Source organism: Pogona vitticeps, chromosome 1 (genome assembly GCF_051106095.1).
Source record: "Pogona vitticeps strain Pit_001003342236 chromosome 1, PviZW2.1, whole genome shotgun sequence".
Lineage (NCBI taxonomy): Eukaryota > Metazoa > Chordata > Lepidosauria > Squamata > Agamidae > Pogona > Pogona vitticeps.
The window spans coordinates 277,407,661-277,429,084 of record NC_135783.1 but is presented as its reverse complement, the minus strand read 5'-3'; the positions used below and the strand labels follow the sequence as shown (position 1 = coordinate 277,429,084).

Genomic DNA, 21,424 nt, shown 5'->3' with positions numbered 1-21,424 from the left:
ATGGATTTCAAATAAAGTGTGGCCCTTGATTTACCCACAAATGTGGTCTTGTGTGGTTATTCCGGGTGGGAGGGCAAATCTCTTTGCCATTTACAATGCAATCCAATACATTGTCAACTGTAACAGTTTTCGAATGGGCAAAAATTTCTCATGGTGGGTCTGCTGGTACAATTGTTGTGTGGCTAAGATTGCTCAGCAGTCATCTTGGCTAGTTAGAATGGCACCCTTAGGTGTAGTAGTGAGAAGCAGCACATAAATGTCACTTTCCACCTGTCCACAGAGAAGTAGCTAGGCTTTATTATTCTAAGAGCTAACATGGGCATCTGAGCATTCAGCCTGGAGGCAGGTTGTGCATCATGGCCTCTCCCATTTTGAAGAGGCACTTATTCAGCTGGCCAAGGCAAAGAGGCAGTCCCGAAATCAGCAAAATCAGGGAGTTGGACAGGGGACAGATTGTATTTGTCCTCAGTGTGGAAGGGATTGTCACTCTCGAATTGGCCTTCTCAGCCACACTAGACACTGTTCCAAGTCCTTTATTCAGAGCACGTTACCATAGTCTCTTGAGACTGAAGGATGCCTACAAGAACAAAAATTTCCTTAACACCTCATAAAATATATCTGTAAGCAAAGCCATAGATAGAAAAGCCTTAGCATAGTCAGATGTTATTCTGATCTGCTTCTAGTTGCATGTTACTTCAAGTTGAAGAGGTTAGGAGCTTTTTAAAAAACAACACAAAAAAGAAACCATGAGGCTTTTCACAAGGAATAATTTGCTGGCTGCAACTTGGGCTTTCACTTTTGTGACATTTGTGGGAAGAGAGAAAAGGCAGTCTGCTTGAAATAATTCTGTCAGAAACTCCTGACACACAGTGTTTGTTGGCTACCAATAAACTGAAAGATAAAATGAAGAGACCATTATTCATGGTTGAATGTTGTTTCCAAAAAGGAAGAGATGGCAATTTGTATTGAAGATAGGAAGATATTGCATACCTAGTTATGAATCATTCTATTCAAGAGCATAAGTACATGCTATGCAATCTCTCATATAGGGAACAAAGACTATGATTTATATTTGATTTATTGATATTTACAGCCTATTCATATTTCAGGATTCTGACAAGGGCATAGAGGGGAGGAAAATATTAGAAACAACATATGCAGACTTTATATTGACGCACACATATGCCTGGCTGTATCAGCCTCAAACTGTACTTTGGACTAGTAAGTCACAATCAGAGTACTGTAGGTCCATTTGAATCAATGGAACTTAGGAGTTGACTCACCAAATTCCCACTCATTCAAAGGGTGTACTCTGTTGTTGTTGTTGTTTAGTCGTTTAGTCGTGTCCGACTCTTCATGACCCCATGGACCAGAGCACGCCAGGCCCGCCTATCTTCCACTGCCTCCCGAAGGTCTGTCAATTTCATGTTGGTTGCTTCGCAGACACTGTCCAGCCATCTCATCCTCGGTCGTCCCCTTCTCCTCTTGCCATCACACTTTCCTAACATCAAGGTCTTTTCCAAGGAGTCTTCTCTTCTCATGAGATGGCCAAAGTACTGGAGCCTCAGCTTCAGGATCTGTCCTTCCAGTGAGCACTCAGGGTTGATTTCCTTTAGAATTGATAGGTTTGTTCTCCTTGCAGTCCAGGAGACTCTCAAGAGCCTCCTCCAGCACCACAATTCAAAGGCATCAATTCTTCAGCGGTCTGCTTTCTTTATGGTCCAGCTCTCACATCCATACATCACAACAGGAAAAACCATAGCTTTGACTATTCGGACTTTTGTTGGCAAGGTGATGTCTCTGTTTTTTAAGATGCTGTCAAGGTTTGTCATCGCTTTCCTCCCCAGAAGCAGGCGTCTTTTAATTTCGTGGCTGCTGTCTCCCGGATGCCACGTGAGGCACGTGAGGTGTGCTCTAGTGTGATGTATTGTGCTAAGCAACAGGATTCCAGCCACTATGTGGTTGTAAAATGCAGCTCTATCCATTAGTCCCCATAGAAATCAACATTGTTTTTTCTGACATGGATTCTGCAGAATTCACTCTTAGAGCCACAGTTTCATGTCACTGAACTGTTTGGCATCTCTAGGCATTTTATTCTAGCAACTGTCGCATTTAGTTTTACTCAATAAAGAATTTTATTGCAAATTCAATAAGTGCTTTTCCAGCAAGGCATTTCTACCTGTAAACAGGCAGAAAGATAAAATGTATTAATGCAGCTGCATTAGTAATACCCAGCCTCTGCAGGGATTTATCAAGTTTACACTTAGCTTTCTCAGATTATTAGAAACCTGCTATGAGGGACTGAAAATCCTTAGAGTTGTGCTGAAGTATTATGTTGTTCCCTAACAAAACTGTGATGCTGAAGGGTCTGAAACACAGCAGACGTCTTTTGATACAAGCGGCTGTGAGACTTATTAAGAAGTATACACACAAAGACAGGCTGTGGCATGAGAGACTTAGAGCTTCAGTTGTCATGAACACATTTTTCCTAATTAACTGTACAGCTAGTGAGCTGATTTCTGCCCCTCACCCTATCCCTCAGTGCCGGCAGAAGATCCTTTCAGTGGGAACAGAACAGCTAGTTGGGATGAAAGACTGGAAATAATTTCAAGAACAGAAGATAGAAACCCACTTCTCTAGCCAAAAACTGCTGCTTTGAGAGATATGTGATCTGGCAGAGTTCCTCCCCAAACTATAAAAGGTTAAAATACAAGGCTGATATAGCAGCATGACAAACTACATAAGTACTGTTGTTGCATTCAATGAAAACAAAGCTATATCACATTGTATTATTGTTTTGCATAGTAGTTACACCCCCAGAGGTGTCTTTCTTATTTCACAGGATCACAAGGAATTGCATTGTATTTAGATATAATAACAGGTAGAATAGATTTCTATACATAGAGAATTTCCTCCCTGACCAGAGATTCAAATATGCTGTCTTCACATAAGAACCACACTTGTGTTAGAGGACAGATTGTATCTAACACTGACCTTCTGTTCATAGAAAACTCACTGGTCTTATGAACAGAAATGGGAGAAAGGCAATTTTTACAAAATTATCCATTTCTCATGCAGTCCCTCCTCATCACCTTCAATTCTATTTCAAAGCATTGGGAGCCACAGGAAGCTGCAGGAGGAAGAGGAACCAGCAAAGATCCTTTTCTCTTGCCATTCATAGGAGCCTTTTGTTGTTTTCTAAGAGATGTTCAGGTCACCTACAGTGATAGTTCTACTGGCTGAAGTCTTAGAATTAAAGGACTGGGAGGGATCCTGGGGTGGGATACGGGGGGAGGTTCTGCTTGACTAACCCACATGCCAGAACAGTGGGATTACCTTGAAATAGTGTATTATGTGTTAGATACATGCTCGCTGTGATTTTATGAAAATACTGTCAATTTTTTTCTTTCCTCCTTCGTACATAGCAGCTGATCTGACTGACTGTTAAACTAAGACTACTAGTTCGCTTCATAATATTTTGCATTTTAATATTAGTTCGATGTAATTTATGCTTCATGATCTCTCAAATGCTAATAAAGATTTAGTTGTTTTAAATACCGTCAAGGTACTAAGCAGTTTAAATTTCCCAAGGAAGGAAGAATTTGAACTGAATTAGCTAAGCCATGGAGGAGAGATTTTATAGTTTATAGTAGTAGCATGACAATGGAACCAATTACCTTGGGAAGTGGTGAGTGCGCCAACACAGAAAGCTTTTAGGAGGAAGTTGGACAACTATCTGTCAGATCTCCTTTGAATTGGATTCCTACATTGAACTGGGCCACAGGCCCCTCACATTATTCTGTAATTCCATAATAATTCAGTGACCAACTGGGCTTTCTCTCCTGTTGTTCCAACTATAGCATACCATGCATTCCTATTTATTCTAAAATTATGTTTCTAACACATTTCAAATTTTAAACAGATAAATCACATTGAATATTTTTGTTAAGAATTTTTCTGCTTTGCTCTTTGAAACTGAACCTCTCCATACTGCTTTAGACTTCCTCCAATAAGGAACAATCCTGATGAATAATCTAAACCTAAGCATTGGATGTTTTGTTATGTATTGTTTTTGATGAATTAGCCAGTCCTTCTGTGTTTGCTCTGTACTTTCACTTTGTTTCACAAAGATATCTAGTACAGAAGCGTGGATGTGAGGAAAATACTTTTCTTGTTTTGTTCACATGCTGAAGACAAAAACTCTCACACAGGATAGTGATTTCTCTGCAGGATATCTTGATGTGCTGACAAGGACTGTTCCAGTAAGAACAAGGAATTTTGCATGCATTCTTCATACCCCAATCCCTGGTTTAAGATACTTGATGGATGGATGGATGGATGGATGGATGGATGGATGGATGGATGGATGGATGGATGGATGGATGGATGGATGGATGGATGGATGGATGGATGGATGGATGGATGGATGGAATGTTTATGCCACTTTTCTCCCAGATGACAGAATTTAAGGTGACTCTCAGATCATTTGAACACCTTCCTGGGTTTTTTAAAGTCCTTATTTTTTAAAGAATAAAATCCAAAGTAAAAAAAATGAATAAATCAATTTTCACTTCTAATTCTCCTTACTTCAAGAAAACAGAATTGTAAGCTTGATTAAACACTGAGATGTGGTCTTACTTGTGATTTCAGTCCCCTCCTGTTTGTTTTTGTTTATGGGTAGTTTCTTTAAGGGTAAATCAGGTGCAGTTACACTGATGATTTATATCAGTTTTTTTCTCCAGTGTTTTTGAAACTGGATCAAAATTACTTGGGTTTTGTTTTGCTGTGTGTGTGCAACTTTGTGTTTGTAGAAGAAGGCGAAGAGACAGCCATGGAAGCCCCCAGTACCTTCGTATGGCTGCCTCAATGGTGGGGAGGGCTGATGGTGGGTCTGGGAAAGAAGAAACAGAAAGAACACAGGGTAGAGAAGGGACAACTGGCAGCTCCAGCTCGCATCCATGGTGTGATCTAAGTGAAGATGTCTGGAGAGGAATCAAGTCAGGTGGCAAATAGCTGAGGGAGGATGTGAGGTTGTCACACTGTTATTTATTTAAATATTGAATCTGACTCATTCTCTCTTTTTTCCTTTTATTTTTGAAACACAGCTTTTTCTTCATTTCTTGATACAGTCCAGTTTGTCATGCACAAACACTACTTACTGCCTTTTCTAGACAACTTGCTATCTTTTGTCCCTCTAAACTACCAGATCCTCAGGGGAAAAATGGAAGAGCGTAAGTTTATTTGCTGGCCTTGCTTACAAGAGACATCTGTGCTTCTTTCTTGTATCATTTTTGCAGTGAGTGCAGAAACGGAGTTAGTATTCATGCTTGTAATTTTTCTGGTAGTTCTGAAATAAGTTGAAAGATATACCTCCACTTTTATATATATTTGATCAGTAAAAAAAAAAATTAATTGCACTGTATTTTGATCTTTCTTTCACTTCCCTGCATCTGAAAGTAAGCATATTTTGACTTGAAATATATAGTTATGTCCGGCATATGTTCTGTTCTGTCGGTATGCAAAAAAGTTATCCTGTTAACATAAAGCAAATATATATTAGATTGTATCCTGCTTTTGATAGGCCAAGGCCAGAGGCAAAATCTTTGCAGGCTGGGGTACAATAGGCAGAATTATAACATTGCTCTCCCAGAGAGTCAGGTAAGCCATATGGAGAAGATCCAAAGCAACTGTCCAAGAGTAGTCCAAAAACAGTCAAGCTGGATTAGTCTTAGTTGCAACAAACAGGAGGGACCAAGAAAAATAATTAAGGTAGTCCAAAGTGCTATACATAGTCAAGGAATCAGCAATAAAGGCCAGCTACATAGCAGGCAAGTGCTGGAAGAAGACATGCTGTTTCCAGCAAAAACCTGAGGTTTCTATGGCTGGGCTGCTGAGATCCCATGTAGGGCTCAGCTGCAGATATGTGGGCAATTGATGGGGAGTTCAGCTGGAAAATCTGGCTCACTAATCTACCTGGCAGAAAGAGGTTTCCCCCAACAGGGCTGCCTATTCTTGCAGAAATCTTTTCTTCCAAGGAGTCTTTCTCTGCCACCAAGCACTCAGTGTGGGAGTCTCTGCTCCTGTCTTCAACCTGTATTGTTTGTGTGATCTGGGATTTACTCGCCTCCTAATCAGCCCCGGTGCTGCCTTTGTCTACACATTCAGCTCTCTGAGGGTCCAGGGTGGAGCACAGAAATTGAGTCAAATGGAGGGTTGGGCTCTTGGATAAATCTAGGCTTTTCATTATCTGATTCTTCCTCGCCCACACTGTTTTTGTGGATCTCTGATTCATTCCTATTGGAAAACATCTGGTGAAACTATGACACATCAGTCATTTCAGTGAAAGATCTCCCTTAGTTTGGTGAGTTGTCAATAAGAAATACCAAGATAGATTCCCACTTAAAGAGCTGTGTGAATTACTGCAGTTCCCTCATAGCAGGAATGGGTAACTGGTGGCTGTCCAGATGTTGGCTGTCCAGATTAGAACTTCCTTGAATTCTCACTGCCGCATATGGTGGCAAGGGTGCATAGGAGTTATAGTCCAAAATATGTCTGAAGGGGCACAGCTGGGATATAAATACAGTCTAACTAGCCATATATTTGAATAGTGTTTTGAAATAGTGGTTGGAATCCTCCTGTGCAAAGCTGTAGCAGAAGACTAAAAATTGTGGCATGGCACAAAAGCTCTTCATGAAGTATTTCTACATCCATGCCACACTATATTCTCACTGGGAACTATGCAACTGAGTTGTGCCATTATTGTTGTCTGAGTGTAATACCTGCCAAACATACAGGATTTCAGGCAGTAGGCACATTACCAAGCAAGTACCAAAAACATGTGTGTTTTTTTGAAGTGTCTCATTTTTCTCTTTTGTTCTTGGCTTATAAAACCATGGTGGCATCTGACATAATTTTAGTGAAAGATATATGGTTGCTTGGCATGTCTTGTCTGACTTGGGTATCTGTCAGAATGATCATGTTGAATAAGAAGAAAATGACTGTTCCTTGTATTGCTATAGTCTGTGTATCTGCTTTAGCTTTAACTCTGTTGCCATGCCAACTGTGGCCTACTGTTGTCTCGTCATATGTAGAAGCAAAAGGAGCAATATCATTTAATAGGTCTTCTGTTTGTGTTGTTTGAAATGACTCAAATGGGCTTTTAAAAGGTTTTTTAAAATTAATTACTATATCATCTATTAGTTTTTATTTTAATTCCCTGTTATGGGTATAATTTTTATAATCGCCCTTAAAAGGTAGAACACTTGAGCACCACAAACTAATTAAATAGAAGAACACAAAAGGAACTTGGTAACAGTATTTGCTCTTCTCACCTAGGAGAAGTAAGAAAATATGATTGAAACTTCTAATGTCTGATAGGGCTGTGCATGGGGAAAATGGCTAGGTTCATTTGTTTCAGATTATTAAATGAGTATCTCGTTTGTTTTTTAGTCTTTCTGGTCAATGACCTTTATTTAAACAGGAAAGGCCCAGCCTTTTTGCATTCTTTTGTTTTGGGTTTCCCGTTTTGGCACTTGTTCAAGAGCCCTAAAGAGCCCTTCTAAACTCCTCTGCAAAAAGCCAGAGCCAGAGAAGGCAACAGAGAATCAACTCAAAAGCACTAAAGAACTCTTAAAAACTACTTCAGAAAAGTAGGGCAAGGTAGGCAATTCACAATAATGTAACATATAACACAGTTTTTAAGCATCAGTCTAACAGGGAAACACCCCCACCCCCAAAACACAGAGGGTTAAAAAGGCAGCGTAAAACACACACTCTCAAAAAATAAGAAAAGAAAGGGGGAGACAAAGCCCCCACCACCACCAAAATGACTGGAATATCAAAGGATTTCTCCTCCATCCATCACTTGATGTCTTCCCTTTCCTTCCTTGCATCTACCACCAGCCGGCAGCACCAGGCAGCAAAAATAATCAAGAAAAGAAAAGGGAAGGATGGGAATTCTTCCCCCAAAATTAAGAAAAAATGGCAAAAAGGATATACAAACATAGACAGAGAGCACAGATCAAGATGGAGGGCACCATAGAGCTCAGCAGCACACAGGAAGGACTGAAGTGAAAGATTCTTTGCTTAACCCAGGTCCTTCTATAACAAAAATTCCCTCTACTATGCCTCTCTGTTAACAGCAACCTTTGCAGTACTCCTGGGCATTTTGAAATGCAAGAGATGATGGAGAGAATGAAAGAAAGAAACATGAATGAATCTGAAGCTGTCATGACTGTCTCCTTCATTTGAATGAACCATTCATATTTCAGGAATTGTTATTTGGAAACAAATAAAATTACACAATAACTGAACTAAGAACCTTTTTTTGTGTGTGTTTTCCTCCATTTCAGTTAAAGTTCCACCCCTACAACCTAATATTTTATCTGCTTTATTATGATTATTTGGAATGTTGCACAGTAAATCTTAAGCACTCATAGTTTCATGACCTTAAAAACCTCTTCTCATGTCCTTCATCCCCCCCCCTCCCCACCAGTAATTCATTTGTGACTGCATTTGGTAGCTGTGCTGTTAACTCTGATACAGAAGCTACTTTTTAAATATTCATCATGGTTTCTTTGTAGCCCACTAGGTGCCTCGAGAACTGCAGTGCACAGAACTCGATTTATATTCCTTATGAGCATGCTGCACTCTGAATAGCATTACCAAAGTCATTGACAAAACTTCCAGTGACATCTGGTGGGAGCCCTAGTTCTGCATACAAATCCTTACTTCCTTAATAAGGATGGGAGCTGGACATGTGACTAAGGCCTTCAGGATGTTCAGACGTTTTCACTGTCAATGCCACATCTTTATAGTTGGATTCCATGCTGTTCTAGTAACCTTAGAACAATTAAATTCTTTTAGGCTTTCTTGTGTATCGACTTTATCATCTACTCTTTACATGCAGTTTCTTTCTTGAAACGTTACCATAGCTGTGTTGAATCTAGCCACAGGAAAGTGTCAACCAAGCTAAACAGAGAACATTTGAATTATTATTAAATGTCTTGCCCCACTTATGCAAGTAATGTATTTCCAATGTATTCAGATGCATTAAAAAATTAACCTACTTAGCAAAATGTTAACTGCTTCAACTTTTCCTCATATTGTGTTATTTTCTTTCTCCTCCATAGTCCTCTGATGTTGTTTAACTCTGATTCTTAAAAATGATTTAGACTTTCTAAAGTATATAATTTAATACAGAGAGTGTTTAAAAACACTTTATATAGAAGGCCAAATATATTCTGTTTCAGACTACTACTTGAGTAGTCTTTGAAGCTTGTACACTGTACAAGATACTTTATCTCTCGAAAAAGGCTAGGGAAGCTGCCTTCTTCTGCCCACTAGGCATTGGAAAATAGTTTTGATGACTGCATTAATTGCAGTAGAACAGATTTTCATGCCCTGTAAAGCAAGGGCACAAGAAAGAGGCATTGTTTCAAAGCAAGACATTGTAAGCAAGCTTATTTAACCAGTATGGCTCTTCTTCTTCGTCTTCCTCCTCCTCCATCTCACACTCCCACTTGGAGCCTGGACAACATCATAACTACTATGACTTTGGATGTGGCAGCTTTAAAATATCACATTGGGTTATTAAACTTTAAGCCAACTTTAAGTAGCATTTAGTACCATCACAAACTGGCCCCCATGGATGCTGCTGCCAGTTTTGTGAATGACTTTGTGAAGCTGTTCGGAGTGCTACATGGTCAAGAGAAAAATAAATGTTTACTGCAACCTTGTGCATAATCCCTCACTCAGAGCCATTATCTAGCATGAGTCAATTGATCCAGAAATCTCTGAAGGTGCTCTTTCAGCTACTTTTTTTTCCAGCAAAGGCAGCAATGCTTCTCCACAGTGGGCTGGCTGATGGACAGTGTCAGTGGCTAACCAACCATCTAGCAGTTAAGTGGGTGTGAAGACATGGTGTGGTATCTTCTACTGGCTCAGTTCAATCTGCTGCTCTTCCAATCTGTGTCCTGAGCCCCGCAGCTGATCATAAATTAAAGAAGTCTCAGCCCTGTGTTGGGATTTTTAGTAGACCTTTGACAGCTACACTGCAAGTAACTTTTGGAAATCAGAACCCTCTGTGAAGTTCATTTCACAGTTCTCTGGATCATGGCCCATGACTGTGTAATTCCCTTGAACATTTCTACTAATGTACTACTACTCAGAACATCTGTATTACAATGGAACCTACTTTTTAAATCACCACAATGAAGCATACAAGTTAGCACAATTCATACAGCAAGTTTACTTCTGTTTGTTATGTTCCCTTGCAGGTTATTAACTGCACCCAGATCCAAATGGCTCTTTGCATTTACTCTAAAAGGGCTTAGCTCCAGAATGTTCTGTGCTGTTTCTTTAATGAGCATGCCAAACAATCATTAATGTTTTGTCATCAGATGGTCTGGAGATTGTCAGTTTCCTCCTACAGCAGTTGTCCACAATGGCTTTGAATACATTGCACTTCTAACATTCTGTCATATGGGATTTGTTTACCTTTATTGTTTCATAATTATATAGAAATACAAAGTGCATATATGAAATAAATGGTGTTTCTCCGTACTCTCTTTACAGCTTTTTGTGAAGAAGGATGCAGATATGGCGGAACATGTATAGCTCCTAATAAGTGTGCCTGTCCTTCTGGATTCACCGGAAGTAATTGTGAGAAAGGTAAAAATTCCAAATAATTCTCAGTGTTCTATTTTGTCTTGCAGATGGCTGTCACTCATTATTTTCATACTATTTATACCAATTTGCACATTATTGTGATGTTCCTGTTGTTGTTTGTAGTAGTAGTAATAGTAGCAGTAACAGCAGCAGCAGTAGTGATGTCTAGTATCTTCTTGCAGAGCTCCACCAATGCAGCAGGAGTGACATTATCACCAGCAGTAGATTATTGCTAATTAAACAGTTCCTTTTAAAATTTTGGAATACATGTGACTTGTGCTCTGTGAGATAAAGTTGAATGCAGCACAAAATTTAATTAGAGGCAATCTGCCTCTGCCGTTTATGTTGTTCCTCTTATACTAGTAAAGCTCTGCAAGAGGATAGTTCTTCTTCTTCATATTAATATTATAATTTATTGTTATTAATTATCATTAAATGTTAATTGTTAATTGTTTATAATTAATTATCAATTATTAATTATTGTAATTGTCCCTGTCAAGAAACTTGATATGTAAGCAGGTTATCCTCATGGATAACAACAAACTACTCTGCCAAATTTTGTTTCCGATATGTATATTGTAGTTTCACAGGTGTGCATAATACCACAGATACCTGAGTTCTGCTTTTTCTGGCTGTGAGGCAGAAACGCACTGCAGTTCTATGAATGGGTGTGTAATATCAGTGGACCAATAGACCAGCTATTGTGCAAACAACAGAGGAAAAACACATGTGCCTATGCACATACATTCTCATGTATGCTAGTCAGAATCAGATGCAGTGGGAAACAAAATATGTTGTGTGGATTTGGAGAACTATGCACAAAGGTGGAAATAAGCACTAGTAAAACTCTGAGTCATACGGTCTACAGTGATGGAGCTTCTCCAGGTGTAGTAGAGGAGGGCTAAGATGCTTTATTAACATAGTCAGGAACTAAGTTCAGCCTATCACCAGCTGAACACTGAATGTGTTTCAGAGGTTTTACATCTCTCCAGAGTGGGTTTTCAGAAGGGTGTGTGTGCAGAGGAGTCAGCACTAACTGCCTCTTTTACTAGCACAAATGCACTATCGGATATGGCCCCGGGATTATAGTTATATTGCCTTTCCCTAAAACTGTTCTCTGATTCACAAAATGGTCAGTGAAGAGAAATCGAGACAAAAACACATACTAAAGATAGACAATTCCAGCACTAGTTTTGCAATGAAAAGCAGCATTAATAAAACTGAAATAGCAAGAACATCATCAATAATAATTAGATTTTTCTAATAAGATTTTAATGAGAATGAGATAACAAATCCATCTAAAAATAACATATTTAAAAGAATTCAGTACTATAAAAGCAAAAAAAACATTTTGGAAATAGTAATATGAGAATCTTTTTGATAGATGCAGTGTAAATGGTCACAGTCTATTGAACCACATGATAAATATTTGCAACAAGCATTTGACACCAATCATTAAGCAAAGGCCAGACAGACAGAGAGACAGAACAAATACCCAGTTCCTTAATAAACCTATTCCCAGAGCCAGCATATCAGACCGTACAAACAACACAGAAAGTGCTCCAAAGTTGCAAAGAAATATTAAAAGTAAAATCAAAACAAAGAATTTCATTGTTCTGAACCAGGCCTGACAAGAGGATGAAAATAACCAAGCAATCACCCTAATATTACCAGCAGTATGATTTTGGCAATATTCCTCTGTCAGCCCATCAAGGGCTGTAAAGAGACTCAGAGATATGCAACATCATTATCCCTCTAAGAAGTGTCTCATTTTAGATGATGACCCAAATATGCTCCCTAGCACTCTGGAACCCAGCACTCTGACTCCTTGGCCTGAAATCCAAATTAAAAAGTTTGCATTGCCCAGATCTAGAGCTGATTTCCCCTTGAAAACTTGTGTCAGGAGCCTCATCTCAGAAATCCTGAGAAAATGTTTACTGAAACCACTCAGGGCTGGGACAGATATGACTGCTCTGTGCTTTTGTATGGAGAAGTATTTTGAACATGCCTTACGAATATGTATGCTAATCTCCTGGAGACAACATGCAAAAATGTCTCCCCTTCTTTAGGACAGTCTCTCCATTAATTTCTTTAAATACTTTTTAAATTCCTTCCATAGTAGCTGTGAACTTTTGTTGTCCTGTCATTCTCCCTTTCCCATGCAATACATTGTATACAGTCATGGCCAAAAAATAGTGGCACCCTTGCAATTCTGTCAGAAAATGCAACCCTTCTCTCAGAAAATTGTTGCAGTTGCAAATGTTTTGATACTCACATATTCATTTCTTTGGTTTGCATTGAAACAACACAAAAAATGGAGAAGAAATGGACATGTGAGTACCAAAACATTTGCAACTACAAGAATTTTCTGAGAGAAGGGTTGCATTTTCTGACAATATATTTGGCTATAACTGCATATTGCATCATCTATCTGAGAATTCTATACTACATATTCTCAGTTTATAGCGAAGTCACTCTTTATAGCATTTGAAATGCCTCTTTTGAGGATCAATATTTCAGCCTGGATTCTTTCCAAATTAAAAAAAAAAGACAAAGAGGGTTCCAATCATTCTTTTTCAAGATAAGCAAGGTTGGTCTTTTCAATTTATATGAGCTATTTAAATCTGGGGACATTCAAGGTCACTTATTTCTGATGAGGGGAAACAGTTACTTTTTAAAATAACTTAATTTGAAACATTTTAACCAAATTTCTCCAAATTTGACACAGGGGCAAAATCAGACTGTTTGTTACCATTGTGTCATATTTGGTGAAGTCCATTTTCAGAAGTTTTGTTGTTGTTGTTGTTGTTGTTGTTGTTGTTGTTGTTGTTGTTAGGGCTGCCCCCATTTTGAGAATTGCCTTAAAGAATGTTGGTTTGCTCTGCTGCACAATAATGTAGGTGCCCTATCTTGCAGCTGTAATAGAGCATGGAAATGTAGAAATTTCTGTGCAAACAATAGCAATAGTAGCGGTATCTCTTTACAGAAAATTGAATATTTTTCCTAGAAATTACATGCTTATCATAGCAGGAAAATCTCCTGACTTAGATTATTTGCTTAGAATCAAGCATTTTTATATTGGAAGGGATGAATTTTGGAACAATTCTAATGACATCCTACATTCTTTGTGAGATACTGAAATATGATAATAAGGGTCTCTTTGCATTGACATATGGTTACAACTGAATAGGAACTATATCATTTGAAAGGCTGTTACATGATGCAGGATTAGAACTGAGGCCTGTAATCAAGAAAACTGCTTTCATATTTAATTATAAATACTCATTTTGCCTCTATGTTATTTCCACAACAGACTGTTAATTATATAAGGATTCAAATTATTCAAATTTCACTCTTCAATTTCTGTGGGGCCATCCAAGGAATAAGTAGGAGTTGCTTTGTAGCAAACTTTTCTAACAGAAAACCTTCCTCATTTATTGTTTCAATTATTTGAATTACTATTTTTGGCTGGGATGATCAAATATGTTAGACATGGATGAGGCAGATTATCTTCAGTTTCAGTTGTTTTTACAGTGCATTTTGGGTGAAGTCTCTTCCTGTTAAAGATTGATGTAGATGTCTTACATATACTAGCATACTCTTCCTGTCCAGATGTGGTATCATTAATTGAAATGAAAGAAAATGGTGTTCACCACTACACTAAATCACAGCTAGAGTGTTCCTAATCATCTGTTGTTCTACAGAAATGAATCATGAATGCCTGAATATCTGTAGGGAAACTAGTTATTTCTGGTGATATCTGTCTACTGCACAGCACTGAAAACTGTCCTTTCCAATGACACGGGACAATCCTTTATACATTATGTGGAAGAATGGAAGACTTTCTATTGGCTCCACTTGTAATGGCCTAAATCTGTTTTAGCATCCAGAAGAATGTGAGATAAGCTTGCAGCAGTTAAAAATGATCACCAAAGAGCAAGTGGCTTTATTTTCTAGTATAAATGTTCCATAATTCATCAGTCACCCACACGGAAGTGATGCTATTAGACTCAATGGGAATTTAGTGGTTGTTGAATACTCAGGATTTATATTGGTGCCATGTGCAGGATGCAAAGTGTAGATGATATTGGAGTTTTAAGTCAATTGTACAAATGCATAATGCAGGATGCTGTTAAAAAGAATTTACCACTGATGGTGGCCTTTGCAATTTAGATCTGATTTAATGAAACATTACAAGACCATTATAGGTCTGCCTTTCTGTACAGCAGCTGAAGGGAGCTTGTAAAAAGTGTAGGAGAAGGGCACTATGAGGTAATTTTAGTCTGAAACATCTAGATTTTTCTCCCCATCTGAAACATTTAGTTCCTTCTGATATTCTTGATGGGGCCATGTATGGATCTTCTTACAGAAATACCAGCATTTCTAGGCCTGTTTCATTCTGTTTCATAATAATCCAGTCCCAGCCAGTCAGGGATTAAGTCAGAAAAGTGAAAATGTCACTGCACTTTCTAGTCAATTAGATTTAGTTTTGTGGTTTTGTGACATCAGCATAAGTTTATAAAACCCTTCAAGTTAGTCTCTCTTGGGTTAAGTGGGAGCAGCCAAATGTATGCTCCCAATTTTTTTTGCACTCTTTTTCTGTTTTACTGTAGCAAAACAACAAAACTCTGTAGAAAACACACACACACACACAAGATTGTAGAAATAAGCCACTTTGCATCTTTGTTGCTGTTCAGCTTTAAAAATGGCTCGTAATATTATCATTTATGTTTCCTTCCTTCCACTCACCCATCCACAGGATTGCTGGATTTAACCAGGACTACACTTTATTGATTTTAACCTCCAACAGTTCTCATCCAGCAGATGAACCTGGATGAAGTGTGGGTAGCTGGGACAGACTCTAGGTGTACCTCTAAGCCCCTCCCTGATCCCAAATGGATGAGTACCAAGCCTGTTCCATTGACAGCTCATACCAGGCTGGCTATATGCTGGGGGGGCATGCCTGTCACTTTCCCCGTGCACTCCTTGATTGTTTCACCAAACAAAGGTTCATGCTTTCTGCTTTAAATGAGGGTTAGCCAGGACCCTGGGCCCTTTCCATAGGAGGCTGGGCTGAGGCTGAAGGTCAGGCATGTTTGCATGGGTATTTTGCTGAGGAGTTTGTTTTTCTGGACCGGCTTTTGTTCTCCCCCACCGCAAGACCTAGGGGTTGGGCTTTCTGTTTTAAATGAGGGTGAGCCAGGATCCTGGGCCCTTTTCCCTAGGAGGCTGGGCTGAGACTGAAGGTCAGGCATGTTTGCATGGACATTTTGCTGAATAGTTTGTTTTTCTGGGCTGGCTTTTGTTCTCCCCCACCACATGGCCTAGGGGGTTGGGCTTTCTGCTTTAAATGAGGGTGAGCCAGGACTGTGCACCGTTCTCAAATTCTCTCATTCTATCTCTGGCCCTAATATGGTAAATAGGAATGGCCTGAGGGAGGGAGGGGTTTCAGCTTTAAAGGAGGATGAGCAGGAGTGTGTGCCTAATGGTGTGAGAAATTCTCTAATCCTATTTTTGACCCTAATTTGGTAAATAGGAAAGCCAATTGCATTGCATACACCTGGGGGTTGGAAACTTTTAAAGGTCAGATCATGCTTCCGCACTATTAGAGAGCAGGCCAGGTAGGTTGGAAGGCAGCTCATCTAGGAGAAGGAAAACTCCAATTTCAAACCTCCACTGCCTTGTGGCTATATCTACTTATGGGAAGGGCTTCAGGAGTTAACCTCGAGGCAAAATATGGGCCGGAGTCCTGGAGGCAGTTCGTGTCATTCTGGCAACTCCTGCAACGTTGCTGGAACCAGTTGTATTGGCTCTTGCCTTTCCACTGGACTATTTCAGCAATGTGGAGAGGGAGGATTTGCTGATTGGGTAACAGCCTATCCTCCAGATTATTTTACCCAGGCTTCATGCTCTGGAGAGGACACTTCAGCTTCACATACAGTGTCAAACCAACACAGGAAGTAGCAGTTACTGGTTATATACTGGTTGCTCGATTGGCGTAGAGCATGATGCCAGGGGCTACTTCTGACTGTGGGAGAGGTCATTGCACCTCACTAGGTAGATACTGCCCACCTTAAGCTGGGCAGCCGCCAGCCTGTAAGGTGCTACCTCGCCACGGTCTGTTAAGCTCATGGGGTGCGTGGGGTTTAGGATGAAACCCGACAAGCAGATCAATAACTATGCACCATGCAACAATCGTAAGAAAACTTCTGCCCTAAAGCTGGGCACCTGGAATGTACGGACAATGACCCCTGGCTTTTCTGCCTATGGCTTTCCTGATGACCTGCAGGAAACAGACAATGTGTGCAAGACAGCTATCATCGGCATGGAACTGAGTAGACTGTAGATGGACATTGTTGCCCTGCAAGAGACAAGATTGCCAGACTCGGGATCTGTCAAAGGAAAAAACTTCTCATTCTTCTGGCAGGGAAAACCATCGAATGAGACCAGGGAATATGGTGTTGGCTTTGCAGTCAGAAATACTCTTCTGAGATGCATTGTTCCACCTACTGTGGGGAGTGAAAGAATCCTTTCTCTGCAGCTCCACTCATCAGCAGGACCAGTAACCCTCATTAGTGTATATGCACCAATACTGTCATCCACTACAGAAGTGAAAGACAAATTCTATGACGATCTGGCAGCTACTATCAAAAACGTCCCTGAAAGAAAGGCACTGTTCATTCTCGGAGACTTTAACACTAGAGTTGGTGCTGATCTCTCTAGATGTCGAGCTGAATAAATCCATTGGGAAAGCAGCTACCATGTTCTCTAGACTCACAAAGAGAGCATGGCTCAGTAAGAAGCTGACGACATATACCAAGATCCAGGTCTATAGAGCCTGTGTCCTGAGCACACTCCTGTACTGCAGTGAGTCCTGGACCCTTTGTGCACGGCAGGAGAGGAAGCTGAACACCTTCCATATGTGTTGCCTCTGATGGATCTTTGATATCACCTGACAGGACAAAGTTCCAAACAGAGTAGTCCTAGAACGAGCTGAAATTTTTAGCATATATACATTACTGAAACAGAGATGTCTATGTTGGCTTGGGCATGTCATGAGAATGGCTGATGGTCGGATTCCAAAGGATCTCCTGTATGGAGAATTAGTGCAGGGAAATCGCCCCAGAGGGAGACCACAGCTGCGATACAAGGACATCTGCAAGCGGGATCTGAAGGCCTTAGGAGTGGACCTCAACAGATGGGAAACCCTGCCATCTGAATATTCAGCCTGGTGGCAGGCGCTGCATCATGGCCTCTCCCATTTTGAAGAGATCCTTGTCCAGTGGTCTGAGGCAAAGAGGAAGTCACAAAACCAGCAAAATCAGGGAGCTGGGCAGGGGACAGATTGTATTTGTCTTCAGTGTGGAAGGGAATGTCACTCTCAAATTGGCCTCTTCAGCCACACTAGACGCTGTTCCAAGTCCTCCATACAGAGCACGTTACCATAGTCTTTAGAGACTGAAGGATGCCTAACTGGCCGGGTCATGGTCAGCTGTTTTCAGGGACAGTTATGAGGCATCACTTTTTCATGCGGCTACACTGGTCACTTTCTTTGGGCTCTGCGGGGGAGTGAGCTGATGGTGGCATCTCAGGATGACAGATCTGCAAGGACCCTCCTGTTCACTGATTTCGCTTTGACCAGTGTTGCTGCTACATTGCATTTGCATTGGTCTAAAACAGACCAATTGGGCAAGAGCCATCAGATCAGATTGACTCAATGTTCTATGTCCAGTCAAAGCATTGAGGAATTATTTGTGTGTTACGAGTTTGGGTGCTGGCCCTTTATTTGTACATGAGGATGGAGAGGCCCTGACCTGGAATTGGGACTTGTTGCCCTCTCCCTGGATCAATCCTCAGTAGCCTTATGAATTCTAAAGATATTGGTGGTGTCTATCCCGCCACTGGCCTTCACGTGGAAGGCCAGGGCAGGTATGAGCCCTTGAATGGATCAGGTATAAAGACCCCTACTACGCAAGGCCACACAATACTGTAACAGGTGGTCAACAGGTATGGGCCAAACCAGTAACAAATCCTCCTTGAACCTAAATCCCTGACATTCTAAACTCACCATTGCATAACTATAATATGTGCTGAGAGCTAAAGACACTTCATCCTTCTAAGGAGCCACACGTCTTCGAGCAGGACTTGGGCCAAGTACAGAGCCTCAGGAGCCAATGTTCTAAACCTCACAATCTGTTGATGGGAAAGAGCATCAGCTATGGTATTACTGAAACCAGGAATACGCCGAGCACAGAACACAATGTTAAAATGCAGACAATAAACCATGAAATTCCATGCATGACCTTTGGGGGTTTAGATGTCAAGGAATTGACTATGTCTATTACTGCCAATTTGTTGCACCAAAATACCATATCTGCATTGGCCCATTGTTCCACCATAGTCACAGAACCCCCAGAATGGAAAGAGTTCAAGGAATGTAACATATCTGGTAACATAACTGATGCCATTGCCCAGCACACCAGTGCCCCATAAAATAAATCTCAAACTAGAAACTAGCAGAAGGAACCAGCAGAATCTGTGTTCTCTTGGAGGTCTGCTCCCATACAGATCTCAGCGCATACACCATTGAACTCATTCAGAAATGTCTGCCACACCAGCAAGTCTTCCCTCCTTTCTGCCGTGATCCTAAGATGATGATGGGCCTTATTAAGCCCTCTCATAGTGTCACATAACCACTTAAGAAAAATTGTACCAGGGGCTGTAACTCTACACACAAAATTGGTGACCTATGATTTTCTGTAATGTCCACAATGTAACCTTGAGTCATCCCAAAAGATCCTGGATTCTGCTCTTCAAGTCAGCCAATTTTGCCCGAGGCAGCTGGCATTTCTGTTCCACTGAATCTAATTTGTCTCCTATAAATACAACCCTAGATTATGATCCCTCTGTATTCTCCTTGGCCAAGGGAACTCCTGGCTCCCTTGCCAGGTCCTGAAATGCATGCAATAGTAGCTGGCATTCTCCTGAACCTATCTTCCCTGCCAATAGAAGATCATCCAGATAGTGCACTGCATAGGTCAACCCTCTCTTTCACTTCAGCACCCATTCCAAAAAGGAGCTAAATTTCTCAAAAGCAGTGCAAGAGATAGAACACTCCATGGGCAATGCTCAGTCCACCGCCTTCAAAAGCAAAACCTAGCATATTGAAGTCATCCAAATGTACCAGAAGCAGTTGAAATACAGACTTGATGTCACACTTCAGCTCTGCCCCTCTACCGCATGACCGAAACTCATTAAAGGAAGTGTAGCAAATGCTACACAGCTCCCTTGGGATGGCATCTTTTATCGAATTCCTTTCAGGGATCAATAAGATAGTTTTCACCTGGTGACATCTTGGGTACCCCCAAAGATAACACTCTCATGAAGCAGGGTACGAAAAGGGCCCCAAACTCTGCCTTCCCTAACCTCCTAGGCAATTATTTTTTCCACATGTCCTCCATGACATATCCCAGTGGGGACTATTTGCTCCATTGTCCTCCATGCTCAATATGGACGGCAAATTGCTAGTGTGAAATGCAACCCATTCTCCTAAAACTGGGATTTGGAAACCAAACATAAAACCTTCTAAAAGATAACTGCCATCCATGCAACAAGGATATATCCACAAGCACTGGTTCAGAACATCCACTTTAATTGGGCTGTGGCACTTTTGGAAGCTGCTGGCCTCCCCAGGGAAGCTTCTTTGCTCCTCCTGGCTCCTTACCTCCACTCAACAAATCGGCTTCTGGGGCACGCCATGAAGGGGTGGTGTCCCCCGTGAATGGAGCAATCATGCAAAAACCTACAAGGCTTTTGGCTTTTGGTTATAACACCCATAAAAGGGACGTGGTGGCGCTGTGGGCTAAACCGCAGAAGCCTGTGCTGCAGGGTCAGAAGGCCAAGCAGTCGTAAGATCGAATCCACGTGACGGAGTGAGCGCCCGTCACTTGTCCCAGCTCCCGCCAACCTAGCGGTTTGAAAGCATGCAAATGCGAGTAGATTAATAGGGACCACCTCGGTGGGAAGGTAACAGCGTTCCATGTCTAAGTCACACTGGCCATGTGACCACGGAAGATTGTCTTCGGACAAAACGCTGGCTCTATGGCTTGGAAACGGGGATGAGCACCGCCCCCTAGAGTTGAACACGAATGGACAAAAATTGTCAAGGGGAACCTTTACCTTTACCTATAACACCCATGCACACTGAACTCCCAACAAAGCAGCTGGGGGTTGAAACAACTGCCCTACTGCCAGGCAGGGAGTGGAAGAAGGGCTGGTCATTAGTGCCAGATGTCCACTATCATATCACTCTCCTAACACTGCCATTGCTGGCATCATAAGCTGCAATCTCATGGTGGGGTAAATTGGTACACATATACAGAAAGTATCATGGTACAGTAGCCAAGATTGACCTTATAATTGCCCCCCAAATCCACCCTGAGCACAGCTTTTTGGGAAGCACCCATTGGTACCCCATCTATCTGTTTAATATCAAGAGAGGCATGCAAATAGTCTCCACCAGGGTATGAATCCATGCCAGCACGGAGGTTTCTTTCTTTCTTTCTTTCTTTCTTTCTTTCTTTCTTTCTTTCTTTCTTTCTTTCTTTCTTTCTTTCTTTCTTTCTTTCTTTCTTTCTTTCTTTCTGTCTGTCTGTCTGTCTGTCTGTCTGTCTGTCTGTCTGTCTGTCTGTCTGTCTGGTCAGACCTGTACTGGTTTTCTCTTTAACACAGCATTAGGAACCATGTTAGTCTAAAA

At 40.9% G+C, this 21,424-nt stretch overlaps 1 protein-coding gene across 4 annotated transcripts in view; it reads left to right on the top strand.

Moving 5' to 3' along the window:
• NELL1 (neural EGFL like 1) overlaps positions 1-21,424 on the top strand; it is a 670,736-nt gene that overhangs the window by 524,309 nt on the left and 125,003 nt on the right. For all 4 annotated transcript variants that reach the window (XM_072985884.2, XM_072985883.2, XM_072985886.2 and 1 more), the window contains one exon: positions 10,576-10,671. In XM_072985884.2, the coding sequence (XP_072841985.1) occupies positions 10,576-10,671 (96 nt within the window). The remainder of the gene's footprint in view (positions 1-10,575; positions 10,672-21,424) is intronic.